The 22725-nt window shown below is 38.8% G+C and overlaps 1 protein-coding gene across 29 annotated transcripts in view; it reads left to right on the forward strand.

The window, feature by feature from the left end:
* Positions 1–22725, forward strand: part of NFIB (nuclear factor I B) — a 446840-nt gene that overhangs the window by 171107 nt on the left and 253008 nt on the right. For 15 of the 29 annotated variants that reach the window (XM_078384958.1, XM_072992103.2, XM_072992104.2 and 12 more), the window contains exon 2: positions 11756–12287. In XM_078384958.1, the coding sequence (XP_078241084.1) occupies positions 11756–12287 (532 nt within the window). Of the gene's footprint in view, positions 1–3737; positions 3967–5535; positions 6168–7802; positions 7874–11755; positions 12288–22725 lie in introns of those variants that run through there. The other 14 variants (XM_020782969.3, XM_078384953.1, XM_020782971.3 and 11 more) reach the window with 6 other exon arrangements.

Raw genomic sequence — 22725 nt, forward strand, 5'->3', positions numbered from 1 at the left:
AGAGAGTATTAACTTATTTCTCCTGTCTCTCCAAATTTGAACAAACTTTATTGATAAATTAATGGTTGTTGTAGGGTGTTTTTTATTTTTTATATATTTTTATTTTGGGGGGAGTTCTAGCTCCTGTCCTCTGAAGATGCTGGCCACAGAGACTGGCAAAACGTTAGGAAGAAAAACCTCCAGAACACTCCAGAAAAGGGCCAAACAGCCCAAAAAACCTACAATAACCATCGAATCCTGGCCGTGAAAGCCTTCGAGAATACATTCCTTGAGAAACTTTAAATAAATATTTGACGTACTTTAGGGTTTTAAATCTTGAGTAAAGTCTTCGTGGTCTGTGGCAACAAAATATATTTGAAGGGGGTTGATGGTTAAAAAAAGGCTAAGAACCGCTGATCTATAACAATTCCAAGATCTTTTTAACTTGTAGTATTACTGAGCCAAGCATCCCCCATCTTGCAACTGTGCATTTGGTTTTTCTCCCCCCTCCCCCGGGTGAAAGCCTTTGCATTTATCCCTGTCAAATTTCATTCTGTTGTTTTCAGTTCAGTGCTCAAGCTTATCAAGATCTTTTTGAACTTTGTTCCTCTCTTCCAAGGCTATTCCATCCAATTTTGTGTCATCTGTAAATTTGATAACTATTTTGCACCCCCTCATCCAGGACATTAATAAAAATATTGAAGAACACCAGGCCCAGAACTGAGCCTTACAGTACCCCACTTGTTATGCTGCTTTCTGTTTTCTCCTATTGACCATTACGGATGTGAAGTAGGGGCATGCAGAATCATTGTGTTGTATAACACTCACCCAGCATTCCTGTGTATGCTGCAGACTAAGTTGCCATTTTCAGCATTACTGTATTCCCTTATCCACAATGAGCTGAGTGCAGCCTTCTGTCAGTGGAACTTCATCTTTCTGCCTTCTTGGAGCCTTTCTGCCACATAAATACCAGCTTGAGATAAGTTGCTGATCACCCCAAGATGGTTTTGGAGATGCACAAGGGCTGAATTGAAGAGTAGGAATTGCTCCTTCCTGATTCCATTGGAATCTGATGTTCTGCAAATTAAATTCTACCAATGGATCCTGCTCAGTGCTCCAGTTCCAGGAGAGGGTCACATTTGCATATAGCCACTGCACTGAATGCAGCTGATCCAAATCAATTGGAGCAGTTATTGGAAAAATAAAGTTTGATTTTAGTTTAACTTCTATGCATAATACATTCTGCTTGTTAACAATTTGAGATGACCCTTCAGAATTGATCTAGTACAATTAAATTTGTATTAATATTTCAGACATAATTCTACCTTACAGTATGATCTCTTTTTAAAGGTTAGATGCATTTAAAATGTATTCATTATTATTAAACAAAAGCTTCTACGTGCAGTGAAGGATTACAAGATAAGTTATATTCTGAAGCAGAGTTTGAAATACAGGGTGTTCATGCATTGTGGTGGTGTGCATGGAGGACAATGGAAGATTTTAAAAAACAACAGCATGCTAACCTAAAAAATGTGCACTCCTTTGATTTTGGAAGCTAAGCAATATTGATCATGGTTAGTACTTGGATGGGAGATACTCAGGATATTCCAGGAACCTGTTAGTGCTGTAAAGAATCCTGCCAGAAACCCTGACGAGCTGCTACCATTCAAGGTTGACAACAGCAGGCTAGATGGACTAAGAGTATAAGTTCCCTCCTGTGGTACTGTTATTTCACACTAAAGGAACAATGTAAAATAAAATAAAGTGCCACAAAACTCCTTTACTTGTACTTTAAGGATATCCATGTGTTAAATACCAAGTGCTGAAGCTGCAGGCCCTCCCTCCACAGTCATGTGACCTATACCACCTTTAAGTATTCATGCATTTAGTCTGGATTTCTGCATAGGTGAAAGTCAAACTTACACATACAGAGGGGAAGAGTGATCCAGCTCCTTACAGAGATATCTATGTATGTAAATTTAATATCTGCAGATATAAACACCTAATATGTTAATATTGGGGGCACTGGAAACCATATGACCTTGAGGCTGACCAGGTAGGGTCAGTAGTATGTCATGTGGTCTGGGGTCATGTAGTGACCCCATTCATACAAGAGAGGGTCTAGCATCGAGCTTTTATGCAACACTTCGGAATGTTCAAAGCTCTTAAAATGCATTGTCTCAATAATATTAATTTACCGTGGTCTTAGCAAATATAGGAGGGAGGTAATGACAGAGATAATAGCTTGTTTTAGGAAGAAGGAAGAACCCCTCATCCTAAAAACAAACAAACAAACAAAAAAGATATGGGCATATTTTTAACCAGGACTTCTATAACCACACTTTCTCCAGTATGTCTGTGAGCTTCTTTTGTGACCAGAGCTTGGAAATTATTCTTTTTAAAATTATTATTATGAAACCCAGAGTCCCCTGTCTGGGCATTTTATAATCCAACATAGTGAAATTTCCAAGCTTTGCTTATATTACAATAGATTCAGTGCAGATAATTTTAGCTGCTTTGCGTGATTTTTAGAAAGCAGCAGTTGCCTTGTGTAATACTTTTTTAAAAGTGACCTCAGGTAAAACTGACTTCAATGCTCCTTTTCTTTTTTCTGGTTTTATTGCTGATAAGTATATTGCACTTGATTGCTGGTGTAAGTGGTGAAAAGAGGCATGATAGAAGCAGGGGCTGTGACAATTTTGTCAGATAGACGAGGAGCTAGCTTAAAATCTGAGCAATTCACATAGGCAACATTTTTACTCTTGATAGGGGAGAGGTTATATAAATGTGGAAGGAAAGGAAATAATGCCTTATGCAACAGTCTAACACCTGAAGAGATGAAATGTCTTTTATTGCAACAATGTAAGATAGTACAGATACTTAATCACTGGAACATTCCAAAACTGGGGCTGTATGTCCCTACCCTCATGGTATAACCTGTATTTACAGTGCAGTCCTACTTAGAAGGGCGTCCAACTGAGTTCAGTTCCTTTGTGTTGATGGACTGCAGTCACAGAAGGTGCTCTACATACTGTAAAAAATGTGTGTGATAAGTCCTGTAATTTACCACATCTTGCTTTCGTGTGTCTTAAACTTCTCTTCTAAAAAAAAAAAAAAGAAAGAAGACATTCTTCTGATACTTTACTCTTTAAAGGTTGGAGAAAGTGTTTTTGTCTCAAACAGTTTGGCACAGCTTGGCAATACACCGACTTATATTTGAATTGGGTTGCCTTCGAAGGGTTAATACAGGGGACCCAGCAATTTGCTTTGACATTACCTGCTTTGTATGAGCCCTCTCGCTTCCTCCCCCTCCCTCCGGCTTGTAAATTTATGGGAATTGCAGCTGGTCGACTTGGCAAGCTCCTCTCATTAAGAACCCCCTTTGAGAACGGGCCGTGTTTGAGTATTTCCCTAATGAGGACAGGACGGGGTTAAAAAGTGACCATTTCATGGTTGACTTGAACCTGCCTGCTTCTTTTTATGTGTCGTTGTGAAATGCCTGACGTAAATAAATCCCACTTTGCAAAAGGAAAAGTCACTGGTTCTTCCAGGACAGTTTACATAGAGGGACAGGGGGCTTAAAAGGGGGGGGGGGGCGGGACGCCCAGGAGGCAGTTTTACCTGAGGAAGGCAGCCGCGGCCCCGGCTGAAGCGCGCAGGGGCCTTTGTTTAGCTTGCCCGGGTTCACGAGGTCACAAGTCTGGAGGACTTGAGGCCGTGTGGAGTGTTGGTATCGCTCTGAGGAGAGGGGGGAGGTTAAAGGAGGGGTATTATCTTATTCAGCAGTAATGTTCTGGTACAATTAGTTTGAAAACAAAGTTGGCAGCTTCACTTGGACTTGCCTTTTCCATCTCGAAGCTTCTACTGTCTTTTTGCAAAATGCTTTTTCGTGCTTTCAAAGGTGAGGGAGGACCATCAGGGAGCAACGTCCCTATTGCCCGTCCAAGCACCAGTCTTGGGGCACCTTAAAGAGTACAGTATTACGTGGTAAGTTTTCTTGGACTAGAGTCCACTTCATTAAAGGAGTGCAGTGTTACGTTCACTTGGCAGGTCTACACAGCGTCCGCGCGCGCGCACATACACGGGTGTCGAAGGGACGGCGAAGAAATATGCCCTAAAGTGACCGTGTAAGAACGCCGCCGGTGTGCAGGCATGTGTGTGTTTTTAGTTCGCTCAGTTCCTTAAAGCAAAGAAAATCAACCACCCAAAACCCCGCGCGCGCTTTCCTTCGCGGCACGAGCGGGTTGGTGAGATTGAAAGCACACGAGTGCGTTGATACCGCGGGCTTTTTGTTTTTCACCTCCCGCGGGGAGGGGGAGGGGGGGAAGCTGCCACCCAATTTCTCCTGGAGCTGACGAGAGAAAAGGAAAAGCCCGCCCGGGAAAGGGAGAGCGCGCCTGTCTGAAAACCCAACACGCGCGGGAGCGAAGCTGCTTCTGCCCGGCGGGGAGGGGGGCACGTGGAAGGGGCTCCTGCAGCGCTCCCCGATGGAGTCCTGCGAGAACACGCTGGGCCCACTAGCAAGCTGGCGAGGGGACGAAAACAGGAAGAGACGCAAATAAGAGTCTCTCTCTCTCTCTCTCCCCCCCCCCCCCACGTTTTCGTTCTTAGCCAGCATTAGCCACACAATGCAGTGACCTTGCAGCGGGGGAGTGGGGAATGAAGTCGCTGCCTGGCCCGAGATAAACCCCACCCGCACGTTTCCTCCCAAATCTTATTTTTTTTATATTTATTTTTGGGACTGCTTGGACTAATTAGCAGGCAACTGGCAAAGTTTCCTCCTTTGTAGTCCCTCTTATTTGCGAGATTTGGGGTGCAGAGAGCGCCCACTTTGGGGTGGCGTTCTTACTTCTCATTCCTTGCCCTTCCCCCCTCTGGGCTTCTATGGGGGAATGCTCGACCGGGCCCTTTTTCTCTAGTTTTTGAAAACTTGGGTATAATTCCCGCGCCTCCGAAGGAGAAAAATGCGGTGAAATCTTGGCCCAGCCCAGCCCCCTTAATAAGGAGTGCGCGGTGGATGTGCGCGCGCAAGAGAACAGGCATGTTTGCAAAATGTGCAGCGGAGCTCCATTGCACAGTACGAGAGAAAGATTAATAACGAGGGAGGGCATGGAGAGGCGAGGAGGGGGCTGTGCTGGGGAAAGGAATGTGTTTGCTGCTGCTGCAGCAGCAGCAGCACTGGGGGAGGAGTGTACGCGTCGATTGTGTAATTAAATAATAAATTGAAATCTTGAAGTTGCTTTTCGGGGGAACAGCTTGAAGGGGGGGGGGGACCACAGAAATGCGGTCGACAACATAAATCGCCCTTCCCCGGCTGAACTTCCAAGTTTCGGGAGTACATGGGGGGGGAAGGGACTGAGGGAGGAGGGGAAAAGAGATTGATCGTTTTGAATTTTCAAGAGATCATTTTTATTACAGTGGGCGTTTGGAAAGCAGGCTCTGAACATTATCCACAGAGAAAGGGGGTGGAGGGTAGGGAGTGGAGCGAGAGGCACAGGCTGCTGCGAGAGGAGCCCGGCGGTTGCGCGCTGCTGCTGCTGCTGCTGCTGCGAAGTGTTTTGCAGCCTTGGGGGACGCGCGCGCGCACATTCCCTCGCTGGCGCTCCCAGTGCACAGGGCTCTTCCTTGCAAAGTTTCGGCTGCCATCATACGCCAAGATTTTCCCGATCAGCTCCGCCGCTGCAACCTTGAACTTTGGCAACGTGGTTGACAGTACCGTGGTGTATAGCAGCTTCTACCAAGCAATTGCAAATCCGGAACGGGGGGGGGGAGGCAGCGCGAGGGAGGAAAAAGTCCTGTGCCCCCCCTTAACTCCCTGCATTCCGTTCAACACCCCCCCGCCCTTTCATTCTGCCTCCTCCCGCCCCAATCCACCCACAGCAACTGCAGCCGCAGCGAGACTGAGTCGCCGAGAACAAGAGGGTTAAAAGTGTAGATTGGATTTCACCCCGGGAAATCTAGCGCTCGGAGTGAACTTGAATCTTTGGCTATTTAAGGAGGACTGGGGTTTCTTGCAAAGTTGTGGCGATCCAAGGCAGAGCTCGTTTTTGATTCGATCCATCTTTCCTTTAGCCACAGATGACTGTAAAATGAATAGATGAAGCCGTTGCCCTTTTGATACTTTTCTCTCCGCAGAAGTGCATTCTCAGAGCGAAGTCATGATGTATTCTCCCATCTGTCTCACTCAGGTATAGCCTTTTCTTCAAACAAACGAACAGTCAACTTGGGTTCGGGTTGGGAATGGGTAAGAATAGTTAAAACCGTTCAAATGAGAGTTACTCGTTTTCGGTCTTCATCTGGGAAACTTGAATGTATATGCTGTATAAATTTTACTATTTGGAGGGATATGCGTCCGGAGGGGGGGCTGCGGAAGGAAGAACATACTGCTTTAAAGATGCCAATGATAGTCAAAATAGTTAAATAGCGACCGCAGGGAAAAGTTCAGAGACCCAAAATTAAAACTGGCTCTAAGTGAAAAGTAGGTAGGAAGCACGTTGAACTTTCCAGAAATCGTCCTGCCCGCCTTTGAGCTGGTGTCTGCTTGGAAAAGCTCAAAAGCGAACGTGTTCCTTTATTTTTAATTAAGGAATGACTGCGGTAATATACCGGTCCATACTGAATTAATCGTATATATGCTGGCTTAAGAAAAGGTGATGAACTTGAAGGTTTTTTAAATTTTTAATTTAAAAAAAAAATTGATCAGTTCTAGTCCTTGCAACTTTTAAAACTTAATACCCAAGGTAAAAAGCACGGTTAAACCTTTTAGTGTTTAGGTCTGCAAGTATTCACATTGTTCTGGATTTAAAAATTGTTTGGTGGAGTGTGTGTGTATATATATTGTGAGGAATATTTGAATAAATTGTAATAATCAAGATGCTTTTCAGGCAGTTAAGATATCTGTGGTTTTAATTTTGTGATGAACCTTTTTGGGGTGAATGGCAGTATAAGAATTTTAGTCTAAGTAAATAAATGCAGATTCAGATGCAAGTTGTAGAAAGTATCACAAGAAATGTTTGTGATAATGGCCTGTAACACTAGCATTATTTGTCATTCATTAATTTGACAGAGCATATTCCACAAAGCTATGGTCAGCTCTGAACAGCCCTGGTAAAAGTCTTAGGATGCAACTAGAATTGCACACTCCACATATGCTACTCAGAACTATGTCCTGTTATGTTAAACAAGATTTACCCCTAAGAGAGTGTATATAGAAGTGCCGTCTTGATTTACATTGCTGTGACTAATGAAGAAAGAAGTAGAGTTTTCAGTTATTTAGTTTTCTAGTGGATATTGTGATATGGCCCAAATAATTAAGATTTCATTTGGTAATAAGAAACCATTGTGATTCAGAAAGACTGAGGCATTCACAGAATTATGAATGAAGATTTAAACAAAGATAAGGCTTATTCAGTGATTGGATACAGTCCTGCAGCTTTTTGGCTGACACATTTTTATTGTTTATATTTTGTTTGGCATCAAAGTGTGATTAACTTAGCAATCTTTTCAGCAAGTAAATGTGAACTTCACTGGTGCAAAACAAGTGGAAGAAGTGTTGTAAGATACTAGAAAAATGTTATAGTGAGCATCCCTGAATTTGCACATAATATAGTGTCATGGACACAGGTATTCTAAAATTAAGTGTATTGTTAGGCTTTTGTTCTCACTAGGTATTTGGCTCTCTCCAAAATTTGTTAGGTAAGAAATCTTCTACAAGTATACTGAAAACATTTGCTTAGAAATAAGTCTTGCTGGTTTCTGCAAAATTTGGTTACAAAGGAGGTGATTGGTGCCCCAGTGTCGTTCTTTTGGCTTATACAAGAATATATAGGTTGTTCAGAATCAGATTGTACGCATTCCACTAACTATGAACGGGTGGAGTTTCACAGCAGATGAGGTAATATATTAATTTCATGCTGCCCAACAGTTCTAATAAATACCCCATAATTTTGAAATGAAGTATTATATATTGATTTACTTTTTATGCCTTTTAAAAAAATCTGCCTTTTTTGAGTAAATGTGCCCTTCTTTCCATACTGATACATTGATTGAGGTTTATTGTAATTATAGGCTGACAGTGTTTTACAAAACACTTGCCTTGAAAGTCTTATAAATTATTATAATATAAAGAATAATTGCTTGAATAAAACTATGTGCAGAATAAGAGTTTGGTGTAGTTGTTCTTGTTACCTGAAAAATAAAGCCATATGACTAGTAACTGGAAGCATTGCTGTATTGTAAAGGTTGTGATTGCATGTACATATATTACGTTACATACAGTGCACACATTATCTGTAGACATTTGATACATTTAGAATCTATATCTGCTAAGTAGAATCATAATTATCAATAGAAAAGACCCTTCCCCATTTTGTTCAGTGAATGTAAACTATTTCTCGAGATGCCAATGTAGGTATTTTATATGTTTTCATGCAAAGGTTCATACATAACTTTTTCATGTTTTCATTTCATAAGTTGTAAAGTTAAAAAATGAAACTAAGTTTTGCCTTCTTTCTTCAAAATTATTCAATTCTTTTGAAAATAGAAAAAAATAATATTTCAGTGTTCATGTATTTCAACATGTTTTTATGGAGTCATTTTCTTAGCATACTCAGCCTAAGTTTACTTGCAAATGAATTGATCGGAAACTTAAAAAGTGGCATGTGCAAATCCTTTTCTGTACAGTTATTCTGAAGAACAAAAGTTGCCTGTAATTACAGCATGCATGCAGAAAGAGAGAAATAGGAATCCATATTTACAAATAATTTGTTCACTTTTTGTAAGACTTATCAGTGCATGCAGTGATACTGTAATGCTTCTTGAAAACAATGAAAGACATTTATCTTTGTAAATCTTTGTTGGGGAATTCAGTTATGATTTCCTGAGTTAAATCTTGCCACATGCGAGTGCCTCATGCAACTTTATTTTCCTGTATTGCATCTATCAGTACTTATAAACAGAAGCTCAAATTTCATAGATGGCATTTTAAGGAGGAGAGTGTTTTGAGGAGAATGTATGTGTTTCCAGAATTCCGTAAGAATAACTTTTGAGATGTTTTATGTCAATTGATTCAATTTTTAAAAATATTCTAAGTGTATATTAAAAACCATTCTATAATACATTATGGCAAATCTGATTCTTTTTTGGTTTAATGTATCACATTTTTGAATTCTGAAGTACAGTATGTGTTCTGTGTTAAATATTTCCTGTTACTAGTTCCATCTTCACGATGTGTTTTCAGAGCATGTACACGTAACAAGTTCTTGTTGCTATTATGTAGTCTACATATACAAGTAACTTCTGTAGTTGTGCACTAGTCATGGATACTCCTGCAAGGGAGTAAGGCACATCGAATTTGGTGTAACCTGTTTCTAAATGAAGATGCATAGAACATCTCTACAATATTAACACTGTAATTTGGGTGGCTATAAATTTATTGATAAATTCCAAAATACTAGAACCTTGATTAATTCCTATCAACATAGTAGTATTTTAGTAGCAGCAATATAAAGTTTCATTATGGTTAGAAAGAAATTTTATACTCTTCTAGATATGAATCCCTCACCACAGTCCAACACCATGCATTTCATAGCTTCTTTCAAACTTGGCTGCTTTGCCGCCTTCCTTTTATATGTACTAGGAAAGGTTGGTTTTTTTAAAAAAAATGAATAAGGGTGTCATAGAGGTCAGTTATGATGAAAAGGGTAGCGGTAAAGAAAAAAACTGGCACCCCAGTGCATTGAAATAGGGAAGTCTTGTCCTGGGCTGTGGTTGCTGTGAGCGGTGTTGCCTGCCCACACAAAGAACAGATTGTGGTTTAACTCTTTCTGTGGTCTAGTTTCCAGTGTATGGGCCTTCGTAGTGGCAGAAATCTTCAGATCTCTGTTAGTCACATTAAACATGCTAGTCACAATTAATTAATGATTATTTGGCACTGGGGTCAATTTTGTTTCATAATTGTTTTTAATGCAGTGTTACTAATCTGTTTTGGTTCATTTTTCTGATTGTGAAAGGGAAGATTTAGATAGATGAAACTACATTTGCAATAAATTTGCATTAATTTGAAAAAGTATTGTTTAACTTAAGAAATTATGTCTTCCTACTATATGTGACACCAAATAGCCAACATTGCAATTGTTTGTTTGTTTGTTTGTTTACTTGTTTAATACTATCCCTTTGGCTTCAAATCAGCTTACATGAACTATTTTAAAATATGTGTGTTTTAATATTGATGTCACTATTTTGTTGATTTGAGAAAAATGCAACATAATTATATGTCATAATTTTGGTTTTAATAATATATTCCTTATTAATTGATACCAAGATTTAATTTGAATGCTCATTATTTGGTGAAGTGAATAAGTATTTAATACAGTTTAAGGATGTAAATATAAGTTTAGTATCACTCATACAGGTGCGTGGGGAGCACTTCTTTCTGCCCTGTTGTCTCTCGGAATCACACTATGATCAGAGTTGCTATTCACATTTAGACTATATCATTTACAGAAGAAGCACATAATGTGACAAATGCCTTACAGAAATTTGAGCATATCTGTAAGATATAATCATTGGTTAAGCAACTCCTACTCCACAGGGTAATGTAGTTGTTGATGTCTTCAGCCAAAATGTATGTTGCATTCCCAAATTTCAGTAAACACTAAAATTAGATTAATTTGTATGAAACTTTGTGTAGAGCCCATCATAGGAAGAGCTGTTTGAAAATATAAAAGTATTGCATGAATTTCTGATAACATGATTCCAGTGATACAGTGTTAATATCACCCTGCATAGGGTGCTGAAGTGGCAAGGAATGTGAGATTTGTGCCAGGTTGTCTTTCTTTACTGTATACTTCAGATTTTTAATAGGTTTTTGAACAATTGCCACATAACTCATGATTTGTTAGTAAACTGAGCTAACTCTTGGGCTTTGAACCACTTATTGAAGGGTTTGGAAGAAAGCTGCTGAGGAAACATTCAAGCAATGCCTGGTATTAATTTGATAACATTTTTGCAAAGTTAGATGAGGAATGTTGATTATTGGGAGAAATATCTGGCACACAAAAATTTTAAAAGTTTTGTTGGAGTTTTGAAATATACGCCTATTCTTTTGCTTCTTATACTGTCATCATTACTGTGGTTATCACCACTGAAATGATACTCTTTCATCATTGGAAATGATGAGAGAATGGACCTTGTTTAGGAGCGCATGCTCTTTGTGTTGCCTCCAGTGTCTTGCTGAGAGTGACCTGCACAAATGGGAACCATGTAGCATTGCATGTAACATGTATTTAGTATTTCTGTATCACTGAGAAGAGAATTGAATTTTATAATTCACTGCTGCCTTCACAGCATTAAAAACAATTGTTGTCGTATTTTCTTCTCAACTGCTTTAAAAATCACAGTGCCATCCTTTGTATAAATGGTACTGTTCAGTGAACGAATAGATTTTTTTTTAAATTAGGAGCTTTCTGTTGCTTAAGTCAAAACTGATATAGTTGTATACTAGTTGGATACTATGGTAGAAGGGGAATGTGAACTAAATTAAAACTTTATGCATCTTTCAAAAATGACAATAGAGAGGTTTCTTTAGGCCCCTCATGTACCTTTTCTGGGATTTTTTTAAATGCAATTAAATTAAATGAGTAATGGTTAATAAGACCCACACCAGTAAGCCAATATTTTCTTTATTATACTGTACTGCTATTGTCTTGATTCTGCAAATAGAAGTCATATTTCAGGGTTTTTTAAAAAAATTCTTTTCCCCTGCTTTTTCCAATAGGATGAATTTCACCCGTTCATTGAGGCACTTCTTCCACATGTCCGTGCAATCGCCTACACTTGGTTCAACCTTCAGGCTCGAAAACGCAAATATTTTAAAAAACATGAAAAGCGAATGTCAAAAGATGAGGAAAGAGCAGTCAAGGATGAGCTACTTAGCGAAAAGCCAGAAATTAAACAGAAGTGGGCATCCAGGCTTCTTGCCAAGCTGCGCAAAGATATCCGCCAAGAGTATCGAGAGGATTTTGTGCTCACTGTAACTGGGAAGAAGCACCCATGCTGTGTATTGTCCAATCCTGACCAGAAGGGTAAGATTAGGAGAATCGACTGCCTGCGACAGGCGGACAAAGTCTGGCGTCTGGATCTAGTCATGGTGATCCTCTTCAAAGGTATTCCTTTGGAAAGTACAGATGGAGAACGCCTCATGAAATCTCCTCATTGCACAAATCCAGCACTTTGCGTTCAGCCACATCACATAACAGTATCGGTCAAGGAGCTTGATTTGTTTCTGGCATATTATGTGCAGGATCAAGGTAAGTTGTTTTTTTGTATATGAGTACAGTATATTGAACTTTTACATCTATCCTTTAAAGAAGATCTTGCAATGTAGCAGTTAATAAACACTGTAGGTTCATCTGTGTATATTGCATTATATATTGTACATTTGAGAATCCATGTTAAGTTGTGCTGGTAAAGAAAGTTCAAAATACTGAAGACATTTTTTCTGCATTGCAGAGCAAAAGTTTTAAATGTAAGTACACTTATTTTCAGCATCGCTAGTAGCAGCAAGTGTATACAATCGGTATCAGTGTATTTAAATAATACTCACATTCACTTAATTGAAATCATTGCCAGCTGTATCTGTTTTCTGTTAGCCTTTAGCATGAAGGTTTGTTTACTGTATAAAGATGCTAGGACAGAGGACGGCCTAAAAATCATTTAAATATTAATATGCAGAAAATATGAACATCTTGTATGAACATCACCCAGTGTTTGTACCAAATAAAAAAATTCCTTTTAAACATGAATACATTTTTGAAAAGATTTGTTAAATGTGGAAGGATGAAGTTATTTTAAAAAAAAAACATATGCAGTCAAAAACCCACTTCTGTAATTTCTGTCAGAATTGTATAAATTCTCAGAGAAATAATTTTTCATTTAGTTTTTTTCCCTTCTGTTCATCTTTAGGTAGAAACATATGAAGTTGCGAAAGTAGTCCTATCTAAAGTCACATCTATGTTAAGAGTAAATGTAAATCATGTAATGTTTGCTGACAGTGGCTTTTCATGAATTGGCCTAGTGTCCTAAAGCAAGGTGGATGGGATGCATATTTTCTGGTCCAAATGTAAAATAAAGCCATCTTGTATGAAAAGTAATTGAATTGTATATGAAATTAAACCTAAATTATTTTATTGACTGCTGATTTGCATTTAGAATGTAAATCATTATTTAGTTTCCATGGTGCTTGTATTGTAGGAGTCTCTTCAGTTATGTCATGCTAATACTTAACTGTTTATGCAATCATTTTGAAATGAAACATGGTAAGTAGGTATTGTTGAACCTATCCGTCTGTCTATCTGATGTATATTGTATATACACAGTGTCTGTGTATCTGTAGCAAAAGCCTTCCTCTTTCTCATTTTCATTAATGGAGAATAATGACATAGCTTAGGATAACTCCAGTTCAGAGCAAGTTCATTCCGTTTACATTCCACTGAAATAATGAGGATTGAAGTTGCAGAGTTTCCAGTTGGGTTTAAGCACAAATTGTTTTGGATTGTTGCCTAGTTTATTTTATGCAGATTTTCATCTGAAAGTTCTCGTAAAAGTAATGTAAAGGTGCAATTTTGCAAATACTATAGTGTGAGGTTGTAATCCAATACCCCCTTTATTAGGAAGGAGGCCAGTTGAATTAAGTGAAACTTAATTCTAAATAGATGATATGCTGCAAGGCCCATAGGATTTATCTTAAATCAAACATACAATTTCAGCCCAGTCTTACACACATTTATCAGAGAGTGAATCCTGTTGAACTCAGTTGAACTTCTGATTAGATTTGTGAAGCTTTCTTTTATACTTAATGTCTATAGGGATACTCTGCAAATTAATTTTGGAAAAACTACAACAGCTATGAAGATTCCAAACTGATTGTGTTGCATATACATTTTGTTCACACCATAATGTGTTCAGAAAGACAAAAAACCGGTGTTTTTCACACTTCAAACACCACTAGTGGATTGAGTCTGGAACATTCCATTTGTCTGCATAGTACAGCCATCAGAAAGTCAGTTACAGACTAGAATAATGTAGTGTATTATGCCCATCAGAATCATTTTCAGGTTAAATTAAATGTTTTTGCACATATTTGTGTTTTGCTCCTGGACTGTGAAGTTGACTGGTACGCAGCTCGTGTTGAGGGAGATTTGGTGTGAGAAAGTCATTTTTGGTGATGCTAATTGGATGCAACATATGATGTCAGTTTTTAAAAACAGGCCTGAATTATGCAAAACATTATATATCATTGTTTTAAGTGTATAGTATTTTTGTTGTTTTTGACAAAAAATAACACTAAATGTGATGTTATTGCATCTCTTTGCATCCTGTATTTGTGAAATAACTTTCTGTTTGTTGCATGTGAATCCACTTTGTACTCCATTAACAGCTTTTCTAGGAATCTGCTAAAATGTACTAGGTTTATTTTCCTTCATTAAAAAAATGTGAGTTTTTACCTGTCCTCAGAATAGTCAACTTGCAATCTCATTGTTATGTTTTGCCAGGCATGGTATCAAGGGTTGCTGGGTTTGCAAAAGGTATAAGCCAAATGTCAACCAGAATGTCTTTTTATAGAGGGTTGGTTTCCTGTTTCAGAATATGAACATTTATTTGGTAGTGTCTTATTAATAAAGCTTAGTAACAATTTACATGTGGGAGTGCAGTAGAAAAGACAAAGTTCTTGAATGAAAGGATAAAGTGGGATGTATGTTTAAGCATTGGCAAAAAGCATCAGGAGGAATAGTTGGAGTGCCAGTAATGGTTGCCAGTGGCACCAGGATTGGCATTGGACCGTCTTTGTTTAGCCTAGGATGTCTGTGATTTGTTGGTTGGCATCCGCATTGCAGAGCGGAGCAATGTTACAATATATTGAGAATTTCCTGATCTAGAAATGTCAGTCCTTTTTGCAATTTCATGAAGAAGATTTTCCTATGTGTTTCCGCAATTGTATTGAAAGACGAAACAGAGACCAGTCCTTCATGTTTCATCATTGGCTAGCTTTGTCTGTCTTTTCTTCTCTCACATTTCCCTCCAAATACTGCCTGTTTCCCCTTTGCTGTCTTTTTATTTTTGCTTTGTTGTAGGCATCATCTTAGATTACAGAACAGAGATACTGTATAATATGTTACTTGATGTGATTCCCATCCCTTCTCTGGGAGAGACTGAAGTCATGGTCCACAGGTGTTTAAAACATAAAAGCACCGAATAAATACATTTTAAAATTTATTTCCTTCTCGTTTTGGAGTCTGTTGGCTTTATCTTAAAATTAAATATAATGATCACTGTATCTTGTTAGGCAAGAATAGGTTTGGGTTTTTTTCATTTTTATTTTTTGCTAGTTTCTGTTATTTGATACAAGCCGTGCTTCAGTCCATAAAATTGTTTGGAGTAATTGATTCAATCAGTGCAGCTCTTGTGCTGTGTTCCGTTTCAACAAGAACCGCCATTTTGTTTGTCAAGTGCCAGCAGAGTGGGGGAGGAAAAGCAGACAATGTGCTTGATGCCAATAATGGTTGCCAGTGGCACCGAGGTTGGCATCAAACCTCCTTTGTCTAGTTGCTGAATGCCTTTGATTCGTTGGTTGGCATCTGCATTGCAGTGGGCACATTGGAAAGTTTTTTGATAATCACTGAAAGAAAGCTGTTGTATTTGTTTGCCGCAGTAGAACTTTAGATAATAGAAATCCTTCTTTTAATAGATAACTTTTTTAGTTATTCAGTAGCAGATTTTTTAAGTTTCACTGCTTTTTAAATTGAAGTATGCCATTTTTGTGTACATTTCTTTGCTACAGAACTTAATTCTTGTGTTATCTGCTATTCCTTTGAATTTCAAATGTGGTATATTTTCTTTTACATACTGCACATCGAGGAATAGCTACAAGTATAGCAAGAAGAAGAAGAACAACAACAATAATAATAGCATTTAACATTTATGTGTCATTACTATTTTAGAACATAATTTAAAAGTAAAATGGTAGGCAGCTGAGCTGTTGCAGCCCTTTATAAACCAAGAGTTCACTAGAAATGCATTATTTTTTCAGTAGATAGGTAGAGTTCTGCCAGCTCAGCTGTGGTTCTTTTACACTTGAATTCTCAGATTTTTAAAATGTTAACATGTAATTGTGTTTAAGCACTCAGGTTGGCTACCAGGGATTGGTGAAAAGGCTTGAGTCATTTCTGTTGATGTTTTCAGATAGTTAGCATTAATATTGCCTTCCAGCAAACAACCATTATCTTGCTAATTAATAAGATGGATTAGCAGTTCTACCCAAAGGGCTGCACGGAAGGAAGTCTGGCCTGTTTGAGCCCCTGAATCGCCAGACTGTGTCCTGTCTGGCAGAAGAAAAAGAGGGAGGAGGAGGAGGGGGTTATTGCTGGGTGAGGGCTAGGAGGATTGAGGAGCTGGTTTTTCCCAAGAATAAACTGAAAACTGTATGAAATCCCCCCTACCCTGAATCATCACAGCATGCTGAGAAATTTGCAGATTTATAGATATAGTGTTAGAAACTTCTCTGTATTGGCAATATATTCACGCCCACATGATGTCGACATTTTGCAGTTAAACTGATGCTTGCTGGCATATGTATTTGTGTACTTGTAATGTCATAGATTATAGGGATCATTTTTAAGAATCGTATGTATTAAAACATATAATTCTCAGTTGTACAGTATTTCAATTCTACATTCACTTTCACTTGACTCTGCCTTGAGACCATTGCTATGTAAATTGATAGCGTTCTTGCTCCTCCTCAATCTTAGTTGAACCAGTAAGGTACACAAAACTTGATTTTCAGATAACTTTAAAAAGTTGGTGAGATGTTCAACAGTTTGGTGCCCTGCTTTCTTTGTTTAAAGTTCCTCATAATGCACTTTGATAACCTTACTGTTGTATATGGACTGAAATAGAACTTTTAACCATTATGAAAGCCTTTAAGAGACAAAGTCTTTAGCATTTTAGTTCATCTAATGAAGATATTTACTAAAAAACTTAAAAAATCTGTTGGAAATTGTGTAGTATTGACCAGATAGGCGGAGTACAAATAGAATAAATAAATAAATAAATAGTACAACTGTACTAAATGCAATAAAGGTAAAAGCTTGCTTTGGAGTAATTATTTACAGTATTAAGACGATATTGGTATTAATTCGGTTTACTAGTACTTATAGCATTGTCTGCTTACTAAAAACAACTCCTGTTTTATCAAGATCTCTGCAGCCCAACTGCCCTTAGCATTTCAGCTTTTAAATGAGCTGTTGTAAAATTTAAGAGCATTAACAGTTAAGATGATGACAGTAGAATCCTAAAATGATTGTCTTGCCCATAGTAAAGTACCAAGAAAGGAATGACACAATTTTAAAGTGATATGAATTTAAAAGCCATGTTATCCTGTGGAACAATATAGTAAATGAATATTATGGCATATTGTGCCTGAATCAGTGTTCTTTCTTGCTGGATTCACATGAGTATATTTGCTTCAGATACAGTGTTTAGCTTATTAAGAGGTTTTAAGGGCCACTTCATAGAACATGGTGTAACAGTGATTTCTGCTGGTTTTTGAATGAACACTGTGTTGTTTCTGTTAAGACCTGTATCAGCAGAGGTATATCTTTGTATTGGCCATTTGGTGTTCATCAGGGTAGCTAGTTCTCCCTTTCTTCTTTCCTGCAAATTATCCCTAAATGTTGTAGGGCTGTTGACTTGTTACAGTGTGAGAGCATATTGTAAAGTAAGAGAATAATCGTTTTTATTCACATTTGACACCTAAAAATGTTACTATATTTGCATGTAAAATTAGGTTTTTAGTAAAAAGCATTTATGATATTTAGTACCACAGTTTTTAGCATAGTTTGCTCTTCTATAGCATTTATTTGACAAAGCTTATGGTAGATGTGGTGTTTTGTGCTTATGTGTGCTTATATACCTAACTTGAACTTTTGGGGGGAGGGGGACCAAAACCCAGAGATATTGGAGGCATTGTAAAATTCCAGGTGTAGATTTATTCTATCAACACAACTTGTAAAAGTACTCGTTGGAAGCAATGCATGCGTATGGCTCTGTCTGTGGACTGAATAACAGTTTCTTTAACTTTAAAAAGGGAGGTCTTCTGTGTGCCAAAACAAGCATTTATGTCAGTTCACTTATAGCTTCTGCAGTTAATTTGGTTTAAAATATGGATGTAAATAACAATTTCTGACTGATTCTTTTGAAAAGTATTCCAGATGTATAGAAATGTTGTGGAGAGGTGCATCAGCAGAGTTAAATGGGTTGGATCCAGAGAAGAGTAAAGGTGAAACCAGTTGTACTTTGGGAGGAATGGAATCCTTGTTGTGCCCGAAATGCACTGACTTCAGGGAGGAAGGATCATGGGGAATAGCATGGCTTGAGGCTCCTCCTCTTCCTAACTTGAGGCATGTGAGCCTGGGAATCAAAGTAATGCAGTGTCTACTAGTGCAAGACACCTTTGGATCCAGGTATAATTGCTATATACCTTAGGTTTTAATTCATATGTGAATATGCACATTTCGAACTACTTAAATCAATGTACATGTTTTGTGGTTCAGTTTTTGAATGTTTTTTTCTATTAAAATATAACTGAAAGTTGCTAAGTCCCCAGTGAGGATAAACCTTTGCAATCTGTGAGTCTTATGCTAGTGCCAACTGATATGTCCCCTTCATTTATGTGGTTCTGTGCTAGATGAGACTAAAATGGACTTAGTCCTTTAGGTAAAGGAGAGGCATTGAAATGTGAAAGTATATTCTGCGTACCACATCTCTGTTTAAAGAACCCATGTGAAGCATGTATTCTATTGGAATATTTACTTGTCAAATATAAGGAATATCTAGTATAAAATATAGTATAATTTCTGTTGAACTCAACATAAGAATATAGCTGCAATGCTCAATTTCTGGTATAACATGTTTGTAGCAAGGTATTATATAGCTCTGAAAAGGCGGAACCTTAGAGCAGTGATGGCTAACCTTTTTGAGCCCGAGTGCCCAAATGGCGACACAAAACCAAATTATTTCTTTTGAAGTGCCAACACTGCAATTAAATCTGAATACTGATGTTTTAGTTTAAAACAACTCATACAGTTGTCTGAATTAATCATCACCTGTTGTCTTCAAAACATAACAGAACTTTCAATGATACAAACACTTTTTAATTGAAAAATAACCATTAACTCTAGTAAGTGGAAACAAATATTAAAGTAATACAAGCCAGGTAATTTATACAAACTTTTAAAATAATTATATGCATGTATTTTTGATAAGGGATACTCAGCTTGGCATGCTTTTGCACAATGCGTTTTTTGATGTTGTATGCATGCTGATAATTGTCAAACCTTGGCCAATATGCTGTTAGTTTGAGAGCAACACATGCGGCACCCAGACAACCCAGATAATGTGGTTGCTGATCTTGAGCCAGACATCCTGGAGAGTGAAGTCAAGTGGGCCTTAGAAAGCATGGCTAACAATAAGGCCAGTGGAGGTGATGGCATTCCAGTTGAATTATTTAAAATCTTAAAAGTTGACGCTGTTAAGGTGCTACATTCAATATGTCAGCAAGTTTGTAAAACTCAGCAGTGGCCAGAGGATTGGAAAAGATCAGTCTACATCCCAATCCCAAAGAAGGGCAGTGCCAAAGAATGCTCCAACTACCGTACAATTGCACTCATTTCACACGCTAGCAAGGTTATGCTCAAAATTCTACAAGGTAGGCTTCAGCACTATGTGGACAGAGAACTCCCAGAAGTAGAAGCAAGATTTTGAAGAGGCAGAGGAACTAGAGACCAAATTGCTAACATGCTCTGGATTATGGAGAAAGCCAGAGAGTTCCAGAAAAACATCTACTTCTGCTTCAGTGACTACGGACCACAACAAACTCTGGCAAGTACTTTAAAAAATGGGAGTGCCTCACCACCTTATCTGTCTCTTGAGAAACCTATATGTGGGACAGGAAGCAACAGTTAGAACTGGATATGGAACAACTGATTGTTTCATAATTGGGAAAGGAGTACGACAAGGCTGTATATTGTCCCCCATCTTATTTAACTTATCTGCAGAATACATCATGCGAAAGGCCGGACTGGAGGAATCCCAAACCGGAATAAAGATTGTTAGAAGAAATAGTGGGAATCTCAGATATGCAGATGATACCAATCTGATGGCAGAAAGTGAGGAGGAATTAAAGAACCTCTTAATGAGGGTGAAAGGGGAAAGAACCTCTTAATGAGGGTGAAAGGGGAGAGTGCAAAAAACAGTCTGAAGCTCAACATAAAAAAAACCAAGATCATGGCCACTGGTCCCATCACCTACTGGCAAATAGAAATGGAAGATATGGAGGCAGTGACAGATTTTACCTTCTTGGGGTCCATGATCACTGCAGATGGTAACAGCAGCCACAAAATTAAAAGACGCCTGCTTCTTGAGAGGAAAGCGATGACAAACCTGGCCAGCATCTTAAAAAGCAGAGACATCACCTTGCCAACAAAGGTCCGCATAGTCCAAGCTATGCTTTTTCCTGTAGCAATGTGTGGAAGTGAGAGCTGGACCATAAAGAAAGCTGACCGCCGAAGAATTGATGCCTTTGAATTATGGAAGAGGCTCTTGAGAGTCCCCTGGACTGCAAGGAGAACAAACCTATCTATTCTAAAGGAAATTAACCCTGAGTGCTCATTGGAAGGACGGACCCTGAAGCTGAGGCTCCAATACTTTGGTCATCTCATGAGAAGAGAAGACTCCTTGGAAAAGACCCTGATGTTAGGAAAGTGTGAAGGCAAGAGGAGAAGGGGACAACAGAGGATGAGATGGTTGGACAGTGTCATCAAAGGCTCCCAACATTACTTTGACCCAACTCCGGGGAAGCAGTGGAAGACAGGAGGGTCTGGCATGCTCTGGTCCATGGGGTCACAAAGAGTCGGACACGACTTAACGACTAAACAAAAACAACATTTATAAATGTATTCGTTAAGTCTTTCACGGCGGGGATCTAATGGTTATTGTGGGTTTTTCGGGCTCTTTGGCCGTGTTCTGAAGGTTGTTCTTCCTAACATTTCGCCAGTCTCTGTGGCCGGCATCTTCAGAGGACAGCACTCTGTGATGATCTCTTAAAGAGCCCAAAAAACCCACAACAACCAACATTTATAAAGCTTAAGCACATTGAAATTCTGGACTTGTTTCCTCCGAAGTAAACCACCCTCAGAAAAGCAGCTACATATAGGAGTGCAGACTTTTAATACACATTTTATACAGTACATAAAGTGTATACACACATTTCACTTATTTGAAATGTAGTGTTGGAAAAGAGTTTTACAGATAGCATGACTTGTCAGAAAGATAAGTAAAGCAAATTAAGTGTGGACTTTCACTACAAGCTAAAATAACCAAGCAAAGGATACTGTACTCCTATCATAAGACAAGCTCACTGGAAAAGGCAGCAATGCAAGAAAAAGTGCAAAGCAGTAGGAAAAGAAGAAGACTGGACATGAGATGGATTGACACAATAAAGAAACCCACAGTCTTTTGTTTGGTGTTTCAGTCAAAGTAGGACCAGGAGCAGAAAGACTGGGATTCAGATTTTGGGAATAAAATGTGATACTTTTGCCTGCTTTGGGGATGAGAAATAGAGAAACACGATTGCTACACACTTCATACTTCTGCTGTTCTCAGCAGAAACTGCAGAGCTAAATGCAGTGGAGATTAACAGTTTTGAGTCAGTCTCTCTCCCTCCCTCCTTCTCTCCCCCCTCCACACACCTCACTCCCTCCATTTTGTACATGTAAACAAGCTTGATAAAGTTGTGCGTTCCTTCCCTCAACTGGAGCTTTCCCTCCTCAAATCACTTGATTTTTTTCCAGTTTTGAGTCTCTCTCTCTCTCTCTCTCTCTCTCTCTCTCTCTCTCTCTCTCTCTCTCTCACACACACACACACACACACTGCTCCCTCCATTTTGTACATACATTAAAACCTGCTTGATGAAGTCGCATGTTCCTTCTTAACCTGGAGCCTTTCCCTCCTGCTTGCAGTCACCTCTGGGGGGAAGCAGTCATTTACAAGCCCAGGATTGACTGCTGGGGGCCAGCTGTAACAAATCAAGCAGGTTTATCTCTGATCTCTTAAAGAAGGAGTGCTGGAACCAAGGAAAATAGCATGAAGAGGTAGCTGATGATGGTGCAGTTTGAGGTTTGACTGTGGGGTGGGGTGGGTAGCAGGGGGTAGTGCCGTAGGTTCGCCATCACTGCCTTAGAGCAGTGGTTCTTAACCTTTGTTACTCGGATGTTTTTGAACTGCAACTCCCAGAAACCCCAGCCAGCACAGCTGGTGGTGAAGGCTTCTGGGAGTTGTAGTCCAAAACTCCTGAGTAACCCAAGGTTAAGAACCAGTGCCTTAGAGCATGCTCAGATGGGATTCTAAGAAGGAAAATGTATCTCGTGACTCTGTTTTTATGTTCATATGTGCAAAGATATCCACTAAGAATGGAGTCTGCTGGCATCAGGATTTGTTTGAGTACAAGCCCACTGGTAGAATGTTCAGTGTTAGTAAAAGAGATTTTTTTTTGCAACAGATTTGTTTTCTAAAGGAAAGAAGTGTGATGCTTCATTTAGATATGACTGATTAATAAAATGTTGATTTTAAATCAATTTTACAAATACTGTATAATAGATCCTTGGTATATGCTTGTTCGATGAAATGGAGACC

The sequence above is a fragment of the Pogona vitticeps genome, chromosome 2 (assembly GCF_051106095.1).
Source record: "Pogona vitticeps strain Pit_001003342236 chromosome 2, PviZW2.1, whole genome shotgun sequence".
NCBI classification, from domain to species: domain Eukaryota; kingdom Metazoa; phylum Chordata; class Lepidosauria; order Squamata; family Agamidae; genus Pogona; species Pogona vitticeps.